This window comes from Peromyscus maniculatus, chromosome 7 (assembly GCF_049852395.1).
Source record: "Peromyscus maniculatus bairdii isolate BWxNUB_F1_BW_parent chromosome 7, HU_Pman_BW_mat_3.1, whole genome shotgun sequence".
Lineage (NCBI taxonomy): Eukaryota > Metazoa > Chordata > Mammalia > Rodentia > Cricetidae > Peromyscus > Peromyscus maniculatus.
In genome coordinates, this window is record NC_134858.1 from 80915378 (window position 1) to 80943136 (window position 27759).

The 27759-nt window shown below is 41.2% G+C and overlaps 1 protein-coding gene across 5 annotated transcripts in view; it reads left to right on the forward strand.

Annotated features, from left to right (window-relative positions):
- Window positions 1-27759, forward strand: part of Lca5 (lebercilin LCA5) — a 55496-nt gene that overhangs the window by 12922 nt on the left and 14815 nt on the right. For 3 of the 5 annotated variants that reach the window (XM_042281371.2, XM_006985365.4, XM_076576758.1), the window contains 2 exons: window positions 7508-7870; window positions 13108-13637. In XM_042281371.2, the coding sequence (XP_042137305.2) occupies window positions 7672-7870; window positions 13108-13637 (729 nt within the window). In that variant the 5' untranslated portion in view covers window positions 7508-7671. Of the gene's footprint in view, window positions 1-3148; window positions 3874-7507; window positions 7871-13107; window positions 13638-27759 lie in introns of those variants that run through there. The other 2 variants (XM_042281374.2, XM_076576759.1) reach the window with 2 other exon arrangements.

The following is a 27759-nucleotide window of genomic DNA, read 5'->3' on the forward strand; positions in this document are numbered from 1 at the left end:
GGTTGCCTAAACATAAGCATTGTGGTTCAGTGGGGCTAACCTGTTAACCAAGCTGACCGTGAGTAATGGTCAGGTGGAATGTGCAGTGTGCGTACTCTGGGTGGATAGAGAATTCACATCCCACGCTGGACAGTGGAATGCCGTGAGACATGATTGTGATGCTATGAGCAGTGCGCAATTTAGAAGTTGTGTGTTGTTTATTTCTGGAATCTTCCATTTAATACTTAGGGACCCTGTTGACCATAGATGAAGGGAGACTAAGCATAAAAGTTTAAACCTTTAAAATACTTGTGGGGAGTGGGAGCTGGATAATGGGGTGTAGGAATTCCGTGTGCTTTGACTGTAAGTTCTTGGGAGGAGGGGAGAGTGCTGTTTTGTGTGTTCCTCCCCCTTGCCAAGCCAGCTGTCACCTTGATGTCTGGATGGATGAGGTCAGAGAGCTACTTCCGGTATGCAAATGAAAACAATACATTTTATCTTACATAATTAACGATAACATTATTAGCATTCAAATGGAATGTAATTAATTGTATGATAGTTGCTGAATTATCCCATTTATCCTCAAATCATTTCTCTAGTACTTGCTATTAATAGTCCCACTGTGTGGATGGCAGAGGGGACAAACCAGTCTGATATTTATTTGTTTTTGGTGTGTATACGTGTATATATACATGTAGGGACCGGAGGTTGACACGGTGTCTTCCTCAGTTGCTTGTTACCTTACTGTGTGAGAACCTGGAGCACACCAGTTTGGCTATGCTGGCTGCCCAGTAAGCCTCAGGGATCATCCTGTCTCCTCAGCTCCACTGTTGGGATGTCAGAATGGTCCAAGGATGGAGCCATTGGAGGAGAATTCTAAGTGCTTGTGATAAAACTCCAAGAAAACAAGACAAGAGTCTTGTATCTCAGTTTCTTCAAAACACAGACTTGTTCTTGGAACGTGTTTTCATGCTCCTCCCAGGTGTAGCAGACAGTGAGTTTACTTCAGATTATTCATTGCAATTTGCTGTTGTTATTTGTTTATATGCCTTTATGGAAAAATGTTTTTGCCACATGCAGCTTGGCCTTGTGATTGTACACTTATGTGACTCTTAACCCTCAGGGTATAAATTGTCTGATGCTCTGAATAAAGTTGACTATTGAATGAAACTTTAGTTTGCCTCATGTTAGCCAATTAGAGAGGCAAACACTGGGATAACTGATATGTGCCACTGAAACCAGCTTTTTAAATGTGCCAGGATCCAAACTCAGGCCATCATACTTGGATGGCAAGTCCTTTTTCTGACTGAGTCCTCTCTCCAGACTTGATTAGCGTTTTGTCTTTCTGTATATTAGTACTTTATATCAATAGCCATTAGAACTATTGATTTCAGGTCCATTAGTGAATTTTTAACAGTCTGAGATAGGCAGGCACTATCAGGCTAAGATGTATTAATTAAGTTTTCAGTGGAGATATAGCTCAGTGGTAGAGTATGTACTTAGCATGTGCAAGACACTGCATTGGACCCCAAGATTCTCTCTTCCTCTCTCTCCATCTCCCTATCCATTCAGAGAAGCAGTGGTAGCCGGATAATGAAGATGTTCTTCATCACCTCGTCCATACAGTTGCCAGCTCTTGGTCATCTTTCATCTGCATCCTTCTCTGGGATATTTTGAAGCAAACCTCAGACATCACTTAATTTTTATTTTGAAGTATTTGAACAAATATCTTTAAAAGGCAAAGATTCATAACAAATACAAACTGCACAATGACATTTCACCCAAAGCCACAGCAATTCCTTAGCATGTAATGCTCAGTCTGTGTTTAAGTTGGCTCAGTCGTCTTCTCTTCTAAGAGTTGTCTGGGTACCATAGCGATGGCATGCGCAGGATGTTTCTTTAGACTCAATACACAGACAACCTCTGGAGCACAGTTTGTGTTCCTTGCAGTTTGTTCAGGAAGATGCTGCATTTCCTGTAGATTGAATTCTGTTTGGAGGCTTGACCAGATTCAGATTTAAAATGGACAGACTTCTAATCTTGCATTTTAATGTTTTCTTTTCCACTATTTGCTGAAAATAATTCTATAAAGAAGTGTTTTATCTCTTGTGATTTTGAGATACAGCCTTGGCAGCACAGGCCAGGTACATGCCTGGTTTCCCCCTGGAGTATTTTGTAAAAGTCATTAGTTGGAGATCCATTTAGCATCTCATGAATTTGTGGGCTTAAGTGTATTTCCTGTCTTAATTCCCTGCTTATGCAATCCCTATAAATGATGAAAGTGTTCAGTCTTCAACACTAAGTGCTTCTTCAAGTTGGCACATAAGCCCTTTTCAGAGTCTCTCAGCATCATCTCATTGCTTCTTTGCTTTCTGAAATAACCAAACCTCTGGATTCTTCAGTTAATCTTACACACCTCCAGCTTCAGACATGGTGTCAGACATTTTACGAGGAAGTGATATTTAGATATGATGTGTGGGTGTGCCTTGTTTGTTTCTTGTTTCTAGGATTTCTCAGTGGACATAGATATAAAAATGTTCTTTTCCTCTTTGAAAAAAATTAAGACATAAAAGCCACCATACATTCATATTGATGCTTCTGACTCAGACTTTGGGCTTAAGAATGTTAGGGCTTAGCCGGGCAGTGGTGGCATACACCTTTAATACCAGCACTCAGAGGCAGAGGGAGTTCCAGGACAGCCAGGGCTACACAGAGAAACTCTGTCTTGAAAATAAAATACAAAAAAAAAGAATGTTAGCGCTCATCTAAGCAGATACTTGTTTTTTCCTTATTGAAAATTCCAGTGCCCAGGCAGTGCAACAGCTGCCCGCTTGCTTTGTCCCCGGTACACGCGTATTAGCGTGAGAATGAGTGTGTCCACGAAGATGACCCAGACCAGCCTTTAACAGTTTTGTTGTGTGCTTTTGTCATGTTTGAAACTTTTGACTGTGTGTTTACTGTGGTGTGTGTGTGTGTGTGTGTGTTTACTGTGGTGTGCGTGTGCATGTGCGTGTGCGTGTGTGTGTGTGTGTGTGTGTATTTATTGTGGTATGTGCGTGTGTGTGTGTGTGTGTGGGTGTGTATTTACTGTGGGGTGTGTGCGTGTGTGTCTGTCTGTGTCTGTCTGTCTGTGTCTGTCTGTGTGTCTGTGTGGCTCAGACGACAACCTCAGGGGTCAGTCCTTGCCTTCCACTCTGCACGTTGTGCTTTAAAGTAATTTGAGCTGGCTACTTTATGTTTTTGTCACCAACTGAATATTGTTTACCTCATTTGTTTAATTTATCCTGATGTATAGGACTTTCTTTAAAAAAAAATTAATTCCCCCCAAATCATCGTTTCCGAAGTCAAGTCTGTAAACAGTTAGGTACAATAGAGGTTGGCGTCCACTACTGACCTGAATTCTCCTTTTCCCTTTCCTAGTAGCTATTTTTCAGTAAGAAAACCACCAGAACATGTTGCTTTTAAATTTTAAATTCATTAGAACTAAATCAGCATTTGCTCTTCAGTCACATGAGTGACATTTTAAGTTCTACTACCGAAATAGTCGTTGACCTCATAGAATAGACTGTAGAACTTTGCTGGCGTGGTTGAGAGTTCTACTGCACAGCCCTACCCTCAGAGAACGCATTCCTTTAAACGTTTTATTTATCCCTGTATTTGTTTTTTAAAGTAAAAGGTTATATATTTTTCCTGTCATGTCACAAAATAACTGAAGCTGAGTACTTACAAAGAAGAAAGGTTTTTTAGCTCATAGTATAGAGATTGGAAGCCCAAGATTGGGCAGCTGCAGTTCTTTGGTCTGCTGTGATGTGTGTTCTTTGGGCAGCTGCAGTTCTTTGGTCTGCTGTGAGGACCTCTTACAGATGATGGAAGCCATCCGTGATGGTGATCATGGTGAGACAAGAAGTCATAGGGGTTCGGGGGTCAGACCTGATTCATGGGCACCCCCTGAATATAAGGTCTGTTTTCTTTGTTACAGAAGTTCTTGACAACTGAGCTGTATCCCACCCCTTTATTTTGCTTTGAGAAGGAGCCTTGCCCAGTTGCCCAGGCTGCTCTGGAACTCATGATCTTCCTGCCTCATTCTTTCTTGTAGCTGGGATCACAGGTGTGTGGAATCATGCTTGGTCTAGGCCTGGTTTTGTAGAAACAACACAGCATCTCAAGAATTCTCTGTAGGAGACCAGGGTTAATTCCTTCCAAGGGTAATACTCTCATGACCTAATTACTTTGTATAAATCTGGTCTCTTAAAAATACCATCCACCTGAGCATAGCCCTTCCGGGGACAAAGCTTCCACACTGTATCTGCCCCTCACTGCACATTTGCTGTGCTTTGGGTGCTGTTGTCTCCTGGTGCTCTCCTCCTCACCCCACAGATTACACATGCTGCTCACGCTAGGCCAGTGGTATGCTTCTGAGCGATGCCCCCAGTTCTGTCCTTTTCTTAGCCTATCCTGGAGATTTTCCCAGACTATAGAGCAAATAAAGATCATTTTCATAACTTCAATAGCTTACAGTCTGTTAAAAAAACAGCTCCTTCCTGATGACATTCTGGTCATTGTAGTTTATCATAGCATGGTGAGTAGTAGTACTGCATTGTCCATACATCTTTCCATGTATTAAGAAGCACCCTACTATTAATAGTAACTATCAATAAGGCCCTGTCTCTCAAATATGAAGAGAGGAATTGTTCTCATTATAAAAGTAGTCCTTTTCCATTGCATTAGCAACACAAATATATTGGGGAGAGGAGAGAATATGAGTCATCTGCAATGCGTTTGCTCCAACAGGCTCTGTGTGCTGATTCATCCCTTGCTTTTCAGATTGTTTCCAGTTCTTGAGTTTGAATGGGAAGAATCCTCACTATTTCCACATCGTTTCAGTATATATGCGAATTTTAGATATGTGGTATGCACTAGTTAGAGGTTTCTTTACCATAATAAGTGTAAACATTTCTTTGAACACAAAATTTTTGTATGTTCCCAAGGATGTGTATGGTATTGATTTTCCAGGCCTTTTCTTAATCTGTGATAAATTAAGCATTTGTTTATTTAGGTTGTTTCCAGTTTTAAAAGTTGCATTATAAACTGGACATGGTGGCACACACCTTTAATCCAGCACTTGGGAGCACTGGAAGGCAGAGGCAGAGACCTGTGGGTCTCTTAGTTTGAGAACATCCTGGCCAGCCAAGGTTACAGTGAGATGGGGCCCACCACTGGCTCTCAAATAAATCACACATGGAGGTTTATACTTAATTATAAATGCTCGGCCTTATCTTGACTTATTTCTAGCCGGCTTTCCTTAACTTAAATCAGCCTGTCTACCTTTGGCCTCTGGGCTTTATCTTTCTCTCTTTCTGTGTACATTTCATTATTTCTTACTCCGTGGCTTGCTGTGTAGCTGGGTGGCTGGGTGGCTGGCCCCGATGTCCTCCTCTTCTCTGGCTACTTCCTTCTACATTTTTCTCCAGAATTTCTCCTTCTATTTATTCTCTCTGCCTGCCAGCCCTGCCTATCCTTTCTCCTGCCTTGCTATTGGCCGTTCAGTTCTTTATTAGACCATCAGGTGTTTTAGACAGATAAAGTAACACAATACAGCTGCACAAAGTTAAACAAATGCAACATAGACAAAAGTAACACCCCTTAAAATAATATTCCCCAACATTTCCTCCCCTTTTTTTCTAAACAAAAATGAAAGGCTTTAACTTTAACATAGTAATATTGTATACAGTAAGAACAATTATCAAGTAACGATTACATTCACAATGTACTGAATTCCAATTAGTTTATGTCTGGTACATTTAAAGAAAGCACTCCATAATCTATCCTTAGTAAATCCTAAATTTTATACCTGACTTACTTTTTATCATATCTAAGGAAAGCTGCAACTATAACTATCTAGTCTTCAACTCCATCAAAGGCCCCAGAAGGATATAATATTATTTAAGTAAACAAAAAGTGCATTGCATATATCTTCCAAAAATTCTAGCAATGACAGAGACATCTGACTGCCTGGACAGTCACCCAAAGTTCTTCTGCAGTATTAGGGCATCCATCTTCAGCCTACAGGCCCATAGTATCTGGCAGACTTTTCAATGAAGCAAGAAATTTGAGAAACTGTCCTACCTATATTGGCAAAGTTTATTAGTCACTTTCCTCTGTGTCCTGCAGAATGTCTGGCAGTTTCTTCTGTGAAGCAGGAATCCTAAAGGGCAACACCAACCTTGTTTTGGCAAAGTTCACTGGTCACTTTCCCGTGGGTCCTGCATGTTCAGTATACCACATACTGTCAGTCAGGCCAGGCAAGAGCAGCTTCTTGCCCAAATGGTTAACCTTGCCACACTGAAAGCAAACTCCATAAGGAGTTTCTTCAATGCCCATCATCTCTGAAGTAAATTGGTGCTTCCAGGAGATGTGTCTCATTGTCATGAAATGCCCTAAGTTAACAAAACATTTTAAATGCCATATTCTGTAGGTCTTTGAAAGATTTGAAGACCATCATATAATATTACATGAAGCATTTTTACTTTTCCTCATATTTAGATTGGGGGGGACCAGAAATGGAATTATTGAATTAAATGTCAAAAGCATAGATAAGATGGGCATGGTGTCTTTTGCCTGTAATCTCAGCAGTTAAGAGGTGGAGGCAGGAGGCTTGCTATGAGTTCAAGGCCATCCTTGGTTACAAACATTTCTCAAAAATCCAAAGTCAATTAATTTTTAGAAACCATAAATAAAATAAATATATCTTGCCAAATTTCTTCCCTCAGAATCTCCTGATGGTAGCTCTGGCCACATTGTTACTATTTTGAAGCATTTTGGAAATAGAATAGCATAAAAATGTATATAGCCTTTTTGGGAGTATTATCATCTATTTTTCTCACTTCATTTTTTTACCTTATTTTGTATGGGATGCTATCCTTATGTGCTAAGGATGATTTTTTCTTCACCAAATATGTTTTAAACTTTAAAAACATACTTTTGTTTTACATTTTTATAGTCAATCTTAGATATATTTTTCTTTTCTTTTTTTGTTTTTGTTTTTTGAGATAGAGTTTCTCTGTGTAGCCCTGGCTGTCCTGGAACTCACTCTATAGACCAGGCTGGCCTCAAACTCAGAGATCCACCTGCTTCTGCCTCTCAAGTGCTGGGATTAAAGGAATGCACCATCACTGCCTGGCTAGGCAATTTTCTTCCTAGGTCTTTTTTATTTTTTTATTACCACACCCCAACATCGGAAAATACTGGCAATTTGATCATTATTGTGTTGTAAATTTTCAGGATTGTATTTATAATTCTCAGGATTAAAGTAAAATCAAAATTAGTTGACATTATTCAGAAGGAATATTATTTCTAGGCCCTGACAGAATGTGTCTTATTTCAATATGTAAGTTAATGTATAAAAACACAATGATACCCTCTTCTTTAACCTGGGATGCTGTAAATTATTTTGCCTTTAGTCACTCTCATTTTGATTAGAGAAATTATTTCACAGCCCTTCGATGACTACCTTTTCTTTCCTCTGTAGAGAAGAAAGCGTATCTTGTGCTGACTGATGTGGACTACAGACACATTGTGAAGAAAACAAACTGCACATAAATAAATATTACCACGATACCAAGACTACAGAAATACTCCTCAGTATTTTCATGAGTCTGTAAACTATGTGACTAGAGGCCCCTTTTCCAAAGGATGGGGGAAAGAGCCGGAAGTCCAGACCCCGATCAGGAGAGAAAGGCGAGCAAGCACCACTTCTCTCACTACTCGTCTGACTTTGGGTCCTCACCACAGTCTTCTGACCATTCGTCACCCATCCACTTGCTTTCGTGTCCAACTACGAAGGAGAAGAATCCCAAAAGACAGTTGTCAGAGAACCAGGTACATCACCAAGGTGGGTGTCTACTGTAAAAGATGCCAGGCACCCGGACCCTCCGGGGCAGCGCGGCAAAAACCCATGTGAATGAAGCCTCTCCCCTAGTGTGTATGTTGCTGCGTACCCGGAGTGGGCTGATTTTCATTTCAGATGGGCTTTATCTTCTTAAATGATGTGTTGCTTATATGTATATATGTTACTTTTTGTATATTCAGAGTCATACCGAAGAGAGCACCAGAAGACTGCTCATTTTCTTGCTTCCTAAGGAAATGTCTTTCTTGTAATTGAAGAGGCCCTTAACTGTAAGGGCAAAACCTACAGGGCAATTGTACTTTATTGTTGTTTTTTAAAGTAACTAAAAGCAGTAATATAAACTAGTTATGAGGAATTTTCATTGACAGAGCTGATGCTCACTGAAAACATGCAACTTAACCTAGGGATGGGTTTAGGACTCTGGATTATCCAATTTGTTTACCATTCACTGACTTAAAAGAGATCAGATTGTTATTAATTGTAATTTTTGTTATGAGAATATTACTATTCTGGAGCATGCATAACTATGTACTATTAAATAAATCTCATCATTTAATAAATCTCTGGGTTGAAAAGCCAGTTTCATGGAGCAACAGAATGCACCAAGTCTGTAGTCTGTAAGAATGGCGTAGAACAATAAGTTATGGCACGTGAGGTAATTATAATACATTGATGCATGGCACACAGTTACGACAACTGTGCAGAGTGTTGAGACTTCCTGATGCCAGCTAGGGAGCAGGAAGTTGGGGGCTTGAGAAGAAAACAGAAGCCACATAATGAAATACCCACATCCGATGGTAACAGACTATATTCATTATTTTTGTGGGTGACAGCTGCTGGACCGATTTAAGAAAGGGTGTAATTAAATTTGCATTGAAAATTATTACCTTGAAAAGTAATGTTTACACATCTACAAAGGACCAGCAAGGTGGCTCAGCAGCAGGTGAAAGGTATTTGTTCCTCAAGCCTGATGATGTGAGTTTGACTCAGGAACCATGGAGGAAGAAGAAACCCAACTCCACAAACTCCAGCTCTGCCCTTTGATCTATACGTGTACACATACACTCCTACAATAATAATAATAATAATAATAATAATAATAATAATAGTAATAACAATAATGAAGAAGAAAATTGCAAAGAATATGCATCTGAATGAGAGTGACCTATTCCCAGACCCAGTCCAGCGCCTCAGGATGCCCATCTGCTGACATCTGAGTGCATCTCTTGTTTGACTGCCATTCCTTTTTGGCTTCTTTTTTTTTTCTTCTAAGCATCATGTTTTGTTTTTTTATATTAATAACTATATATTTACATATATTAGTATAAAATCAATGGTTTTGTATGTATATCAATACATATCAATATATGGTCCATATTTTTTCTTATTAAATTTTCTATTCATTTTACACACCAACCACAGATCCCCTCTCCTCTATCCTCCCGCCCCCCCTATCCTTTCCTCCCAACCCACCCTCCATGCCCACCTCCTCCAAGACAAGGCCTCCCATAGGGAATCAGTAGAATCTGGTACATTCAGCTGAGGCAGGTCCAAGCCCCGCCCCCTGCACTAAGGCTGTGTAAGTTGTTCCACCACAGGCCCTGGGGCTCCAAAAAGCCCACTCCTGTACCAGGAACAGATCCTGATCCCACTGCCAGGGGCCCCTTATGCAGGTCAAGCTAAAGAACTGTCTCACCTATGCAGAGGACCTAGTCCAGTCCCATGGGGGCTCCACAGCTATTGGTCCACAGTTCATGAGTTCCCACTAGTTTGGTTTGGTTGTCTCTGTACATTTCCCCATCATGATCTTGATGCCCTTTGCTCATGGAATCCTTCTTTTCTCTCTTTGACTGGACTCCTAGAGCTCAGCCTAGTGCTTGGTTGGGGATCTCTGCATCTGCTTCAATAAGTTACTGGATGGAGGCTCTATGATGACAGTTAGGGTATTCACCAATCTGATTACCAGTGTAGGCCAGTTCAGGCACCCTCACCACTGTTGCTAATAGTCTAAGGCAGAGTCATCCTTGTTGATTCCTGGGAACTTCCCTAGCAACCTGTTCCTCCCTATTCCCATGCTGTCTCCATCTATCATGGTATCTCTTTCCTTGCTCTTCCACTCTGTCCCTATTCCAGCTTGACTGTCCCATTCCCTTATGTTCTCATCCCCCATCCCCTACCCTCCATTGACTCCAGTTTGCTCATGGAGATCTCATCTGTTTCCCCTTCCCAGGGAGATCCATGCATCCCTCTTAGGGTTTTCTTTGTTAGCTAGCTTCTCTGGATCTGTGGGTTGTAGTCTGGTTATCCTTTGCTTTACATAAGTATCCACTTATGAGTGAGTACATACCATGTTTGTCCTTCTGAGTCTGGATTACCTTGCTCAGGATTATATTTTCTAGTTTCATCTATTTGCCTGCAAATTTCATGATGTCATTGTTTTTTACTGCTGAGTAGTACTCCATTGTATATATGTGCCACATTTTCTTTGTCCATTCTTTGGTGGAGGGGCATCTAGGTTGTTTCCAGGTTCTGGCTATTAGAATAATGCTACTATGAACACAGCTGAGCAAGTGTCCTTGTGATATGATTGAGCATTCCTTGGGTATATGCCCAAGAATGGTATAGCTGGGTCTTGAGGTAGATTGATTACCAATTTTCTGAGAAACCACCATACTGATTTCCAAAGTGGCTGTACAAGTTTGCACTCCCACCAGTAGTGGAGGAGTGTTCCCCTTGCTCCACATCCTCTCCAACATAAGCTGTTATCAGTGTTTTTGCTCATAGCCATTCTGACAGGTATAAGATGGTATCTCAGAGTCATTTTGATTTGCTTTTTTCCCCTGATTACTAAAGATATTGATCAATTCCTTAAATGTCTTTCAGCCATTTGAGGTTCTTCTGTTGAAAATTCTGTTTAGCTCTGTAGCCCATTTTTTATTGGATAGTTTGGTATTTTGATGTCTAGTTTCTTGAATTCTTTGTATATTTTGGAGATCAGCCCTCTTGTCAGGTGTGGGGTTGGTGAAAATCTTTTCTATTCTGTAGGCTGTCATTTTGTCTTATTGACCGTGTCCTTTGCCCTACAAAAGCTTCTCAGTTTCAGGATGTCCCATTTATTAATTGTTGCTCTCAGTGTCTGTGCTACTGGTATTATATTTAGGAAGTGGTCTCCTGTGCCAATGAATTCAAGACTACTTCCTACTTTCTCTTCTATCAGGTTCAGTGTAACTGGATTTATGTTGAGATCTTTGATCCACTTGGACTGGGGTTTTGTGCATGGTGATAAATATGGATCTATTTGCAATCTTCTACATGTTGACATCCAATTATGCCAGCACCATTTGTTGAAGATGCTTTCTTTTTTCCATTGTACAGTTTTGGCTTCTTTGTCAAAAATCAGGTGTTCATAAATATGCAGATTAATGTCAGGGTCTTCAATTTTTAACCTTCTTCTGAATCTGGTTCTTAGAATTAGCTGGAGGCATGATCTCAAGCTTCTATATAATACACATCTCTTGTCAAGTTGAACCTTGGAAAATGCCTGGTATTCCTAAGGATAATTTACATATCTAGGGAACTGTTGGCAAGAAGCACATTCATTGTTCTGTTTCTCTCCCGGAAGTGCCCCCAGGTAAGGAGTCGGAAGTCTGTAAGCCTTACCTTATTTGAGAAGATTGCTGAGAAGAATCAGACCAGTGAAAGACAATGCCGGCTGCAGTCAGAAAATTTCAGTTGTTGTCTCCCCTCTGTCTTGTACGGCTTTCTGCTCTGTGATGTCTTCAGTTAAAATCTGAGGTCATTTGTCTGCCTTAGACTGAGCAACAAGACCAAATGGAACGAATTTCTTTTCTTAGTTACTGTTCTGTTGCTGTAGAGACACCATGACCATGACAGTCTTATAAAGGAAAGCATTTCATTGGGGACTTGCTTACAGTTTTAGAGGGCTAGTCTGTGATCATCATGGCAGGGAGAATGGTGGCAGGCAGGCAGAGAGAGACTGGGCCTGGTGACACGTCTCCTCCAACAAGGCCACATCTCCCAATCCTTCCCCAATAGTTCCACTAACTGGAGACCAAGCTTTCCAACACATGAGGCTATGGGAGCATTCTCATTCAGACCGCCACACTCCCACTCCGGGGACCAACTTCTGTCATGGTCATGGTTACTGTTCTTTAACTGTGAGGAGACAGCATGACCAAGACAACTCTTATAAAAGAAAGCATTTAACTGGGAACTTCCTTACAGTTTCAAAGGGTTAGTCTGTTATCATCATGATGGGGGGTGTGGTGGAACTCAGGCAGGTTTGGTGCTGGAGAAGTTAACTGATCCACAGACAGCCGGCAGAGAAGAAGATGGCCTGATGTGGGCTTTTGACTTGGAGGTTGTTTGTTTGTTTGTTTCTGTATTTTAACCTTTTGGTAGGCTTTTAGATATCTCTTTTAAAGAGTAGATGTGTATATATCCTGAGGCTTAAGCTCAATAAATGTTAATAAAAATACTTTCAATTTTTGAGTTATAATTTAGTATGTGTTTATTTTATTTATATGCATGTATGTCTTTGCATATACTTCTCTCTCTCTCTCTCTCTCTCTCTCTCTCTCTCTCTCTCTCTGTGTGTGTGTGTGTGTGTGTGTGTATCTCATATGTGGGTGGTGGAGGGCAACCTTGGGTGTCCTTTCTCTGGAGCTATCTACCTTGTTTTTTGTGACAGTAACTCTTCATGGGATTGTAGCTTGCCCAAGTAGGCTAGACTGGCTGGCCAGTGAGCCACAGGGATCTTTCTGTTCTCACCTTCACAGTCCTGGGATCACAAGCTCACACTACCACGCTTGGCTTTACCATGGCTAGATTTTTTATGTGGGTTGTGGAGAGCAAACTCCGGTCCTTGTGTTCTGTGGCAAATCCTTTGCAAACTGAGCCATCGCTTACCCCAAAACCTCTTTAAAGAGAAACGTATCAGGACCATTAAAAAAAAATTCCTGGTATTTAATTTTTACATAGCCCTGGAACTTAAATGTATGTACTAGGCTGGCCTTGAACTCAGATATCCACCTGCCTCTGCCTCCCGAATGCTGGTATTAAAGGCATGCACCACCATGCCTAGCTTATAAAAGCATTTTTTAAGAATGAAAACTAAAAACTATGTAGATCCCCTAGTTCTGGATGGATAAATAATAACAGGGGTATGGCCTTCACTCACATTATTACTGTTTCTTTTTTAGTCCTTAGGAAAGTTAGCCCTAAGGCTGTACCCAGCAAAAAGGGAGCCCGAGTCGGATTTCGGTCCCAAAGCCTCAATAGAGAGCCGCTTCGGAAAGATCCTGACATCGTTACAAAGCGAGTTCTTTCGGCAAGGCTTCTGAAAATCAACGAGCTGCAGAACGAAGTGTCTGAACTGCAGGTCAAGTTAGCCCAGCTGCTCAAAGAAAACAAGGCGTTGAAAAGTCTCCAGTTTCGTCAGGAGAAAGCGCTGAATAAGTTTGAAGACGCAGAGAGCGAAATCTCGCAACTTATACTGCGTCATAACAATGAGATTACTGCACTCAAAGAACGCTTAAAGAAATCTCAGGAGAAGGAGCGGGCCACAGAGAAGAGGGTGAAGGATACAGAAGGGGAACTCTACAGGACCAAGTTTTCCTTGCAGAAACTGAAAAAGATCTCTGAGGCTAGACACCTCCCAGAACGCGATGATCTGGCCAAGAAACTGGTTACGGCAGAGTTAAAATTAGACGACACCGAGAGAAAAATTAAGGTAACATTGTGCGCCTTCACGCCGTGCTCTGTGGCTGGTGCTTACTGGGCATCTTGATGGCTCTGGTTGAGCAGGCCCATGCAGTTTGGCCTTTGCTTAGGCCCGAAAGTGGATTTTAATGTTATTTTTCCGGGATAGAAGTCAAGAACAGAGCCAGGCAGGTGGTGCGGGCTTTGAGTCCTAAAACTCAGGAGTCAGAGGCCAGGGCATCTTGGTGAGTTTGAGACCAGCCTGGTCTACTTTCTAGGCCAGCCAGTGCTACATAGTGATACTCTGACCCAAACAACAACAAAACCACCAAAGAAATTAAGGACAATTAAGAACGTATATATAGGGGCTGGGGAGAGAACTTAGTCTGTAAAGGACTTGCTCCACAAACACAAGGACCTGAGTTCTACCCTCAGCTCTTATATAAAAATGCCTGGGAGTGGTAGGTGGTGGTGAGTACATGTAGTGTTAGTGCTGAGGAGGGTAGATGTAGACAGGTAAACCCATGGGGCTCATTGAACAGCTAGCCTGGTCTACTTGGTGAGCTCCAGGTTCCAGTGAAAGACCAAGGCTAGGAATGCAACCCATGGTTGATCTCTGGCCTCCACACATGCACATACATGTATACATACCTTCACTTACACAAAAGATTATTTATTTAAGAGCTAGATGTTGAAGATTGTATATGTTATTAGTAAATCACATGCTGATGGATGAGTTTGAGTCTTAGTAACTTCTGGAACTTGATTGTCTTTGATATATAATAACCACCCTGTACAAAACGTCCCTTTCCATGAAGCTAGAAATTCGTGAGAGAGGAGAAAGATCCTAAAGGGGCAGAGAGAAGGTCATGGAATATCATGATAAAAAAGGAACTGTCTGGGGGCAAAGAAGGGAATCACATGGGTTAAGGGACATGGGGGGTCAGTGGAGGAGGGGAAGAAATGAGAAGAAATATGATGGACCATGGGCATGAAAGGTTTTAGTGAAACTGTGTAGGGCCCTCTGTATAAGAAACCTGCATGAACAACAATCTATGTGAGGGTGGGATGAGGCAGAGATAAACCTGGTGTGGTGGCATGTGCATATAATCTGGGAAGCTGAGGAAGGACTGAGTTCAAAGCCAGCCTTGACCATATAGCAAGACTCTGTCCCTTAAAAATAAGGGTACTGGATGCTTCCTATTTGGAGATCATTGTAGATGTATGTAGAAATGCATAATGGACATGCATTAATAAGAAAACTATGTAGAAAGTTCTTCTATTCCCTTTACATGCTTTTCCCACTATTTTATAATTGTCACACAATATTAGAGTCAGGGAGTTGGTTCCAATACAGTGAAATGATCCAGCAATCTCCTCGGCTTTCCCCTGACTTTATTTGTGCTCATGTGTATTGTGATACACAGTGTAATTACACGCATGGTTTTCATGACCATGGCTCAGGTCAAGATACAGATCAGCAATACCTTTTATCCTTCCTTCTCTAACCTGAGACATTCACTAATAGGCATCTCTATAATTCTTTAATTTCAAGGATGCTGTATAACTGGAGTTGCTTATTGTCTAGGCTTGATGCTGGCATGTATCATATACACTCTGATACCAGTTGCTGAATGAGTCATACAGCTTTTGACTCCTGAGTAGTGCTTAATAGTGTGGTGACAGTGTCACTGTAGAGCCAATTAAAGGGTAGTTCCCTTTGGTTTTTGTTTGTTTGGTTGGTTTGTTTTGTTTTGAGACAGAGTTTCTCTGTGTACCAATCTTGGTTGTCCTGGAACTCACTTTGTAGATCAAGCTGGCCTTGAACTCACAGAGATCCACCTGCCTCTGCCTCCTGAGTGCTGGGATTAAAGGTGTGTGCCACCACTGCTCGGCTACCGTTTAGTTTTTGAACTAACCAATGAAGCTGCTAAGACCATTCATGTACAGATTTTCTGTATGAACATGACTTTCATTCTCTGGGATGTGTACCTGGAAGTTCGTGTGCTGGATGGTAGAATGTCTGCTTGGCTTTGTCAGAAACTGTCCTCGCCTTTCTAGAGTATCAGAGCCAGTGGATGTTCCGTCAGCAGCACCTCACTGTGCTGGCTCTTCTCCCCATCAGCATTCAGTATTATGTAGCTAGAGTTTTCCTGCCTGGCCACAGTCAGGACAAATCTCTCTCACCCGCCAGTCCCACAGCCGCCCAGGCCCAACCAAGTAAACACAGAGACTTATATTGCTTACAAACTGTATGGCCGTGGCAGGCTTCTTGCTAACTGTTCTTACAGCTTAAATTAATCCATTTCCATAAATCTATACCTTGCCACGTGGCTTGGGGCTTACCGGCATCTTCACATGCTGCTGGTCATGGCGGCGGCTGGCAGTGACTCCTTCTGCCTTCCTGTTCTTTCTTTTCTCCTCTCTGTTGGTCCCGCCTATACTTCCTGCCTAGCCACGGGCCAATCAGTGTTTTATTTTTTGACCAATCAGAGCAACACATTTGCCATACAGACCATCCCACAGCCGTATTAACCCTGTCTTTAACCGGTCCTCACAGGCCTGCAGCCCCTTCCTTACTGTGCTGCCAAACTGCACTCTCCTAAGTGTTGGAGTTGAGCATCTGTTTATGATTTTTATTCAGTCTCTCTCTCTCTCTCTCTCTCTCTCTCTCTCTATATATATATATATATATATATATATATATATATATATATATCTGTTTTCTGTTGATTTTTGACAGTTCTTTATTTTTCTTCATACAGACTTTTTTTTAAGATGTATGGTTTGCAAATCTTTTCGCACACTCTGTAACTTTTCTTACCATCTTCACAGATGGAAAGATATTTCAAGAGGGAAAGATTTTAATTTCATTGTGGTCCACTTAACCAGATTTTTCTTCGATTTCTTGTGCTTTGGTGTCAAGTCTAAGAATGATTCACCTCTATTGTCCTTTGCTTATAGCGTAAAGATTACCTCCTGTTCTGTGACCAGAGTTATTTTCTTTTCTAATCATTATTGAGGAATATGTGACAAAAATACATATTTAAGGTCTACAGCTCAATGTTTTATAAACGCTTATGTTTTATGGTTTACATTTAAGCCCATGGTTCATTTTGAGTTTATTATTTTTTTGCAAGAGGTTGCTGTTAGGCCAAGTATCAGGTCTCAGTTGCTGACGTGCCATGAGAAATGGCAGCTCTTCTTCCGTCACATCAAGTTGCTTGGGCATCTTCTAAAAAAATCAGTTGGACATATTTTTGAGGGCTTCTTTCTAGATTTCTAATCTGTCATGATGACCCAAGTATCTCTTTCCTGTTACCACACACTCTTCATCCTTAATACAGAGGGAGAGTGACTTCTTACACCGACAGCGACTTCTTACAGGCTTCTGAAGTTCTCTTTAATTAGATCTTCTGCCTGTTTTAAAAGATGTATTGTGTGTACATGCGCACGCACGCACGCACGTAGGCGGTTTTGAGCTACCTGATTTGGATGCTAGCAACCCACCTCAGGTCTTTTGGAAGAGCAGCCAGCCCTCTGAGCTGCTGAGCCTTCACTCCAGCCCCTCCACGTGGTATTAAAACGAGCTTGTGTGTGTCTGCAAACACATCCTGGAGCTTGGATAGGAATTGCTTTATGCACAGATCAATTTGTAGTGACTGCCACCCTAACTGCTGAATTTCCTGGCTCTAAGTGAAAGGTGTCTCCATTTATTTGACTCATCTTTGATTTCTAAATAGTCTCAATTTTTTTTCTCAGATCACTTCTCAAGTTATTTTTTGAATTTCAAAGCTTATTTCTATTGTAAAAAATAGATTTTCGGTCGAATGTTTTGTGCACACAAAGGAACGATGCCGTTTTAGAAATGAGCCAGGTTTAGGATGGTTGATGTACAAGCTCTGTGTCTCCAGGTCCCCGACCTGACCCGAGCTGCTTCTGTGTAATTAAAGTTGTATTGGGGTGGGGTCAGTGATCCATGTGCAGTCGGGACCTCCCTGTGCTAGGTTGGTAATGTCACATCTGCTGCCACACCTTACTAGCTCTCTTCCGAGTGGCGTTGCTTCTGAAGCCCCCTCGGGAGAATTAGTCTTCACCTTTTAGCTTACTTCTTAACTTCCTGACACTTTTGGCATCCGACTCAGTATATAATTATTTCCTTCATAATCTCACTAATCAATCCAGAACTTAAAATAGTTGCTATTGAGTTTTTCATTTGGTTAGGAAATGAAGCTTTTGTTTTTAATGCCTCATTCAGCGTCTTAAATTTTGCCTCATTCACTCTAAATTCATTTCCCCCTCTAGATCAGTTGGTGATGGTTAAGGCCCGTAATTGCTTAAGAGTCAGTGAGAAACTCGATTGTTTTGTTGCATTTTGTGCACTCACTAAAGCCCAAGGGTGGCCTGGCTGCACCTGGTAATCTTAGCTGCATCCCTGCAGTGTTCCCACAGTCGAGCACTTTCCCCTAAGGTGACTGGCTGTGTGGTGCAGAGGACATTTCGTTGTTTGTTTTGCTGGTGTTTTTTTTTTTTTTTTAATATATGCTATCTGTGCTTGATCCAAATTTGTACTTTCAAAACAAAGATTTTATATCTTTCAGCTTGTGTAGCTTGAGTTTTCCTGCCTTGCCCACAGTCAGGACAAATCTTTGTCACCCGCCAGTCCCACAGCCGCTCAGACCCAACCAAGTAAACACAGAGACTTATATTGCTTACAAACTGTATGGCCGTGGCAGGCTTCTTGCTAACTGTTCTTATAGCTTAAATTAATCTGTTTCTATAAATCTATACCTTGCCACGTGGTTCATGGCTTACCGGCATCTTCACATTCTGCTTGTCCTGGTGGCAGCTGGCAGTGACTCCTTCTGCCTTCCTGGTCTTTCTTTTCTCCTCTCTGTTAGTCCCGCCTATACTTCCTGCCTAGCCACGGGCCAATCAGTGTTTTATTTATTGACCAATCAGAGCAACACATTTGCCATACAGAACATCCCACAGGAAGCTTGTATTACTTGACTTTCTTAAATTTTACTTTTAAATGTATTTTATTGTGCATATTTAACATAGAGAACATGATACATATACTAAAATGGTTACTATAATAAAACAAAATAGCCATCATCTCAAATGGTTGCATATATTTCTTCCCTGTGATATGAGCAGTCAAAATGTACTCATTTAATTAAAATCTTGAGCGTATCATGCTAATTAACTTGGTTTTCATATTGTAGATCACACCTTTGACATTTTTGAGATTGTTTTTCTATTCATTTTATTAATTTTTGAGACTTGCACACATGAGTATTTATATCATTTATTCCCCATACTCTTTTCCCTCGGACTCTTCCTGTGTGCCCCCTTCCACTCCCTCTCAACTCCATGGCGTCTGTAACTATGACTGTTTGGTAACTACAAGCTGCTGAGTCCATTGAGTGTTGCTCATCTGCACATATGTTTAGGGATGACCATTTGGAATTGGATAATCCATCGGGGGCTCATCCCTGGGGGAGGCTGAATCTTCTTCTCTCAGAGGAACCAAATGCCTGTAGCTCTTCATCAAGGGATGGGGCCCTATGAGACTTCCCCCATCCATGTCAGTATGTCAACTGGGAGTGCCATTCTTCAGGTCTTGTTTAGGACACCATATTGTTGAATATTTCATGGGTGCAACTCCCTGTCATATAGAATACAGAATCCTGCAGCAGATGGCATGGTTCTCTGGCTTTTACAATCTGTCTGCCTCCTCCTCCACAGTGTTCCCTGAGCCTTAATTATAGGGCTTGTATTGTAGATGTATCTGTTGAGGTTTGGTACCTGGAGTTGCTTCCTGCATTTTTGACCAGGTATGGGTTTCTGTAATTGTCTCCATCTGCTCAAAAAAGAAGCCTCTTTGATGAGGGGTGAGAGCGGCACCTCACCATGTGTATGAGGCTGAGTAGTTAGAGTTATACTGATTTAACATGACAGTAGTAGTTTCTCTAGGGTCCATGACCTCACCAATCACTTGGCTAGGTTTGCAGTTCTAGACACGAATTCCCTGTGGATCAGACCTTAAGTCCAAGTAGGAGACTATTAGTTATTCCCAAGATACAAGTGTCACTGTTAGATCTTTGGGTTGTTTTGCCATGCTGGTCATTGTTGGGATGTGTAGGCTGTACAGTGGGTAGGACTATTAATTGTTTTTCTTAATAACTTGAATAACACCTTGAGAAACTATGAGAGCTAGTCCTCAAGGAGGCTTCCAGATCAGTTCCAGCTTGATTTCTCCAAGTCCTTTAAAGTGTCTGTTGTCTTCATTAATGGGGTCTTACCTTCAAGTTCTGGGAGATAATCAGGGGCAACAGCATATCCTAAATTGCTTTGGGACTCCCTTGACAAATGACTGGAAGGGAGATTTTTCCATCCCTTGGTACTGGAGTTTTTGTCAACCTCTGGCTTCTTTGACAGGAGGGGATTATTACCTGAGTGGCACAATTTTGTTTAAGCTATTTAATATATATTATATGTATCTTTTAAGTAAATATAATGTAATTGTTTCCCTGTGACTTTTACAGTCATCCTTGGTGTCTTTTCCCCTCTGCCCAACTACTCCTCAATATCACCCTGCTTTCTTCCTCCCCAGATAAAGTACCCCCTCATTGTTCTTCCTGTTTCCCCCTCCATAGCACCCATGTCTTACTACCCCCTTTTTAGAGTTCCTCCCCACTCTGACCCCCAGTTCCTTACTCCATCCCTGGTTTCTGCACAGACTCCAGATTGTAGACTCACATCTAAAGATTCAGAGCCAGGATCCACAAATAAGAACATGTGCCATTTGTCTTTCTGCATCCGGGTTCCCTGCTCAGTTGTAATACCTTCTATTTCCATCCATTTGCCTGCCAATTGCATGATTTTTTATTTTCTTTACAGCTGAATAATATTCCATAGTGTGTATGCACCACACTTTCATTATCCATTCTTCAGTTGAAGGACGCTTAGGTTGTCTCCATTTCCTAGCTATTGAGAATAGAGTAGCAATGAACATGGCTGAGAAAGTATCTGTGGAGGAGGATGTCAGGCCCTTTGGGCATATGCTGAGGCGTGGTATAGCCGGGCCACTTAGTGGATTTCGTTTTAGCTGTTCTAGGTTTCCACACTGATTTCCAGAATGACTGGGTCAGTTTGCAAAAGCAACAGCAATGAGTGGAGGTTCCCTTTCCCCACATTCTCTCCAGCACTGGCTGACATTTGTTTTGTTGATCTCAGACATTCTGATTGGGCTAGGCTGGAATCTCAAAGTTGATTTAGCTTGCATTTCTCTGATTTCCAGGGATAATTATGATAGTTTTATTTCTTCTTTTGGGAACTCTGTGTTCTGATCCTTAGTCCATTTTTAAATTGGGTCTTTTGTTTTCTTGATTCTGTTTTTTGTTTCTTTAAACATTCTAAATATTAGTTCCCTATCGGATATTCAGATGACAAAGATTCTCTCCCACTCTGTGGACTTCCCTTTCGCTAGGTTGATTGATTCCTTTCTTGTACAGAAGCCTTTTAATCTTATAGATCCCACTTGGCAATAGTTGGCCTTATTCCTGAGCAAATGGAGTCCTATTCAGAAAGTCTTTTCTTAGACCTAGATGCCATAAAGTACAGCCTGTATTCTCTTCCAGCAGTTTCACCATCTCAGGTTTCACATTGAGGTCTTTGATTCATTTGGAGTTAATTTTTATGCAGGGTGATATGGGTCTAGTTTCATTCTTCTACATATGGACATCAGATTTGTTGAAGATAGTGTGTGTTTTTAGCATCAAATATGAGATGGCTGTAGTTACATGTACTCATACTGGGTCTCCTGTTTTGTTCCATTGATCTGCATGTCTGTGTTTGTGCCAGTGCTATGCTGTTTTTAGCACTGTAGCTCTGTAACATAGTTTGGACCTCCAGCATTGTTCTTTTTCTCAGGATTGCTTTGACTTTCCAGGTCTTTTGTGGTTCTGTATGAAATTCAGGGTATTATTTTCATTTGTGTGGTGTTTTAGTTTTCTTTTATTTTGATGTAGATTGTTTTCAATTTTAGCATTCAGTTTTTAGGCTGGAACTTGGGAAAAGCAGCTTTATGTTTATTAGGATGTTAGGTCACAGCTTTACTCCTCTTGTCACATGCACTGACTACTGAGAGGAGTGGAGGGGGACGTTCTTACAATATCAAGTTTTGGTTTTTGTTTTTTCGAGACAGGGTTTCTCTGTGTAGTTTTGGAGCCTGTCCTGGATCTTGCTCTGTAGACCAGGCTGGCCTCGAACTCACAGAGATTCTCCTGCCTCTGCCTCCCGAGTGCTGGGATTAAAGGTGTGTGCCACCACCGCCCGGCCTACAACATTAAGTTTAATTAGTTGAATACCAACAGCCTTTTCCCATGTACGTCAGCCTATAATTTGGCTGATGGTTTATTTTGTTATTTGATGTGAGTTTCAAGGTGCATGGGAGCCCAGGAGTTTAGGAATGCAATCAGTAGTTTAAAAATGGGTATGTGGTTAAAGAGGTAAATAGTGAAAGATTTCCGTGGAGTCACCTGCCCTGACATCTGTCCTCTTCCTTTGGGAACTGCTCACCTATGGTAGTGCCTGCTCCAGTCCCAGGGCGTACCACAGTGAACTGCTTGATGGAGTTAGTCTTGCTAAACACTGTGCAAAGGGCTGGCACCTAAATCAGACCACATGTTTAACCTGCATTTAAAATTACCATACACCTTTATTTTGGGTTCTGGTATGTGTATATGTTGCATGGAAACGTTCAAAATTCTTTCTTATAGGAAACTTACAAAATTTTTTTCAGATGCCTAGCACACTGTTTGTTGTCTGTGAGCACCCTTGAGGGGACTAGCATACTGTTTGTTGTCTGTGAGCACCCTTCAGGGACTAGCACACTGCTGTCTGTGACCACCCTTGAGGGGACTAGCACACTGTTTGTTGTCTGTGAGCACCCTTCAGAGGACTAGCACAGTTATCTGTCACCACCCTTGAGGGGACTAGCACACTGCTGTCTGTGAGCACCCTTGAGGGGACTAGCACACTGTTTGTTGTCTATGACCACCCTTCAGAGGACTAGCACACTGCTGTCTGTGACCAGCCTTCTGCATGACAGCTCTTTGTCAGCTTTCTTAGTCACTGCACTGTGTAACAGCATGTTAGCAATTTATTGAATAGTCTTCTCAAAATAGCCGCCCTATCTTAATGTATGTTCTTTAATAGATCAATACAAATTTTAGTACTTAAAACCTGATTTTGAAAGTAGAGAGAAGCACGCTTTAATTATAGGCTGCAAAGACTTTCAAACTTCTAAAAATTATCAACAGCCCTTCCCCAATGAAACATTTGTTGGTGAGTTGTCTACTGATGTTTGCCACTTTAGGAATTTAAAAAGTTTAGAACATTTAATAATATTCCTTAACTCATTTAAACAGTGATAAATATCTGGCTACATTGCATTATAAAATGTTTCAGTACAAGTGATAGCTGAGTGGTTAAGAGCACTCACTGCCCTTGCAGAGGACTGACTGGGTTTCAGTTCCCAGCACCCATGTGACAGCTTCCAACAATCTGCAACTCCAGTTTCAGTGTCTTATTCTGGCCTCCACAGGGACCAGGTACATGTATGAGGCACACTACATATGTGCAGGCAAGCACTTAGACACATAAAATAAAAATAAATCTTTTTTTAAAGTCTTAACAATATTTTTTTTCTGAACTTGAAGCAAATCAGGATGAAAGTGTTTTGTTTTAGATATTTGTAAATATCTTTAATGTCTGACTCAGTAAAGGACAGCTGGGTCCTCATATCTGCCTCTGCACTCAATCTGTTGCAATATGTTGTTGTGATTGATAAATCTGCAGACAATTCAACCTCACACAGATGTTTACAGTAATTAGAAAACAGAGGCATATTTAAATAGCACATTAAGCAAGTAGATGTTCTTTCATATTATTCTAAAGCTTACATTGTGTTCTCCAGATGTTGGGTGCCTTCCTGACCAAGGCTGCAGTAGCAGGTCAGTCATAGCAGTGTGTCCTGAAGCAAATGTCAGGGATTGTGACCATGACAGGAATCCACAGTCGTCAAACTTGCAGGCTTTATGAAAAGATACAAGTGTAATTACTGTACAGGTACATAAGTTGTTTTTTTTTTTTTTTAAAGAACTACAGCAAGCTGTAGGTGTGCATTTAGTGTTTGAAAATCCAACTGCTTGTAACATCATATTGGCACAGAATATGTTACTTAGTCAAGAAAACATGATGAAACTGTTGAGACTCTTCTCTATCTGTTAGCAGTTGATGAAAATTCAGGAAGCAGTTTGCTTTTGTGGAGCTCAGTATATATCGCTGTAGAAGAAAGTCTGGATATCTTTCTTTTGGTAGATTTTCCTGTAAGAGACCATTACTCAGTTTCCCGTACTTCAGGACTGCCCTCAAGCAGAGGCATGCTTCTTCTTGTTAAAATAGTAGTGTGTCTCAAGTAAGCAGTCATCAGAAGCAAGGGTTAATTGATCATAGTGTCCATTTCTCTCCCTGCTGCACCTTGCTCTAACGGCTAGACTCTGCTTTCAGAGCTTTTCTGTCTTCTGAACCCAAGTCCAGAAGCTCTGTCGTTGCCTCGGCTCCTTCTCTGCAATTTCTAACACAAGGGGACGAATTTCTAACACAATGGACGTCAGATCAGCTGATCTCTGTTCTTGTCCTCATGCTTTGTGATGCTGTGTTAATCCCCCAGCTTCAGCTGGCACATCTGAGGAATTAAACCCTGAACTCCTTAGATGCCTTAAAGCTCTGAAATCTGATGCGTCTAAGTCACACTTAAAATTTTTATTATCACCTTATCTGTCTGTCTATCTGTCTATCTATCTATCTATCTATCTATCTATCTATCTATCTATCTATCTATCTATCTATCTATCTAGTGTATATGTGTACACACAAGTGTGCATGGATGCACACTTCTCTCTGTCTTTATCTGTGTAGTGATTTGCATGTTCATGGCATGCTAGTGGAAATCAGAGGACAACTTGCGGGTTTGAGTTCTCTCCTCCTTCCACGTGGACCCCAGAAATTGAATTCTGGTCATCAGGGTCACTCTGTACCCTCTTACCGCAGACAGGAGTGCACCATAGAAAATTGTTTAATACATTATTTTTTCACTGAAAAGTGTGTTTTGGGTGCTGGGGATTCAAACTCGGGTCATCGTGCTCATGCAGCAAGCACTGTACAGAGCGAGCCGTTCCCCCACCCCATCACATCTGTTGTTTCATTGAAGAAACCTGAACTAAGTGGAAATCATGTTAGAACACTTTACAAGTGGATCTGTGACTGCACCCAAGCTTGGTGCAGACAAGCTGCCGTGAACATGGAGAAGTTTCCAGGTGGTGGTTTGGATGTCATGGTAAGCCTCATCCCCTTTAGCTTTCAACTGACCGGGTTCCTAAAGGTCAGGAACCAGCCTAATTTGGTTTTGTGCTCTCAATACTGATATGCTGTCTGGACTAGAATTAATGTTTCTTGAAAGAATGAGTGAATGATGGATTCATGAGGCATTTGTGACAGACCCACAAATGTGGGGGATGGCTGGTTTGATGATGACAAGATCAAAATGGAATCAATCCCCCTAGGCTCAAAATTTGGCTCCAAACAAGCTAAGAAAATTTGATTGAGCTTAGCTTTTTTTTTTTTTTTTTCAAAGTTGACTTTGTACGTGTCTATTGTGGAACCTCTGGCTGACTAGTCTAGGTTCTAAAAAAGAACATATTTTCAGTTGTTAAGTCTGTGTTGCTGCTTACGTGCCACCGTGGGAAAAGAAGTTACTCAGAAGAGAAAGAGCTCCTAACACCATGGGGTAGGAGCTATTGCTAACTAATTTTACTGCTGGGATTACATATAATAACATGAACGAAATAGCCACAAGCTGACATAAAGAGAGCAAACAGGATAGCTAGGAAGTCAGAACACGCTGAAACAGCCAGTCTTTGAGATGGCTCAGCGGGTAAAGGTGCTTGCAGCCAAGTCTGATGACCTGAGTTCAATCCCAGGGGCCCACTTAGTGGAAAGAGAGCACTGACTCCCTCAAGTTGTCCTCTGACCTCCACATGTGCTCTGTGGCACAAGTGCATGTATACACACGCACGCACGCACGCACATGCACACAGACAGTGTATTGAAATGTTTTTAAAATAAATGGAATAAATTTGGAGGCATGGATCGGACTGAGGGAAAATGTCACTTCCTTATTCAAAGGGCTGTGACATGGAATAGGAAAAATGCTATTTTTTGGTGTTCTTGGAGCAATACATTACATAGAATACATTACATAGAAACTGGTTTCTACTCATTTGTAAAGAACTTCCTAATCACTGAATTTCCTGCCGTGGACTCAGTACCTTGTGATTGCTGAGCTTTCTGTCCCTGGGAGGATTTGACTAGAGGCTGAGTTTATCTGCCAGGAACCCCCAAACTGACACGACTTTAAGGTGGGCTGGCGAGGTGAGCGTCAGACCCCTGACCTTCACAAGGCCCAGGTCTTGAGAACGGAGCTGCAGTGACACTGAATGGTGGTTAAGATACCATGAACGGAGCCATTTAAACAAACCCAGTTGGCGTTTAACGAGAGTCCTCTTTGCTAGGAAGAAGAAATAAGTGGAAAGACACCAGCCGTAGTGAGTGTGTTTGCACAGCTGTTAAGGCGTGGCCGCCCTTTGTTAGCATTCTGACATACTTCACTTCGGGAAAAGTTAAGCGTTTCTGTTTCATTAAAATGCTTCTTCAAAGACATTTCAAAAATTATTTTAAAGTAGTGAGGAAAGTCTCCCTAATCTTACCACAGCAAAGATACTATTCCTAAGTTGTTTTTCCATTTAATTTCTTCAACTTTTGAAGGCAGTTTTTCCTAATGTAATAATGTACAACATATGAGACTATCTAAAACATTCATGCTCTTACTTGATTTCTACTTTGCCTTTGGTCTGATTCTGAAAAGGAAGACATTGTTAATCAAGTCCCCGTGGCTGCCTCCTCAGGACTAGCTGTGCCGAAGCCATTGGGAGCGTCTTCTTCCCAGACACGTTCTTTTCAAACACATCTTTAGAGTTGGTCTTTAATTTTTAATGCTTTTTTTCCTTGTTCATTTATAAAAAGAGGAAAAAACAATGAAAACTAAATATTCTTAGCACCCAGAGATCACAGCTTCTAGCACCCTTCTGGATCTTTCTCTGTGAGGGAAAATCATGCATAATAGGAAACATGGTGCTGAGCTTTGCTTTTCAGTAATGAACTGAATCTCATCAGATGTTCGGATGCCTGCCTTTGCTGTATCTACGGGACAGATTAATGCATTCTTGTTTCATTAGTGTGATGCACTTAGACTTATTTAGATACATTAGGGGTTAATGCTGCTTTGCTTGATGTAGTTTTATGTATTGCTTGGTTCTTTATGCTAATACCGGGGGTTTTATGTCAGTGTTCACACAGAATTTTATTTTATTCTAAGTGGCCCTCGTGCAGCTTATAAAATTCAAGACTAAAATTCTCTTCTAGAATGATGTGTAAGGTATTCTCTCCTTTTACTGTTTACATTTCACCTCTCAAGCCTCTGGATTGCATGCTTATTTCTAAGTTTGTATTGGTCTTTTGTTTTTGCTGATTATGCATTTTCTTAATTCTTACAGACTCCTGGCTTGTGTTCCAGCTTTAGTTCCCTGAAGTCATTTCTATTTGTTCATTTCATCTCGAGTTTTATATTTTCATCATGAAGGAAATATCTATTTTTATTAGTACCCGTAAGTGTACATGTTAAGGGATTCACTGTGGTGTTCCCATGTGGCCACATGACATGGGTGCTATAGCCATCTACCCTTCTTCCACTCTTTCCTGCATCCTGCGTCCCAGCCTTCCCAGGCCCTGGTCGTCACTATTCTGTTTTTACTTATGGGAAAGAGTGTGTGATACTTGTCTTCCTGTGTCCAACTTATTTTGCTCACTATGATGACTTCCAATTCCACTGAATTTTCTGAAAATGACAAGAACTTATTCTTCTCAGCTAAATAATATTCTATGGTATGTGTTTTTGTATGTGTATGGTATGCATGTATGTATGTATATGGCATGTGTTGGGGGATATCTTTCTGTACGCTGTGAAT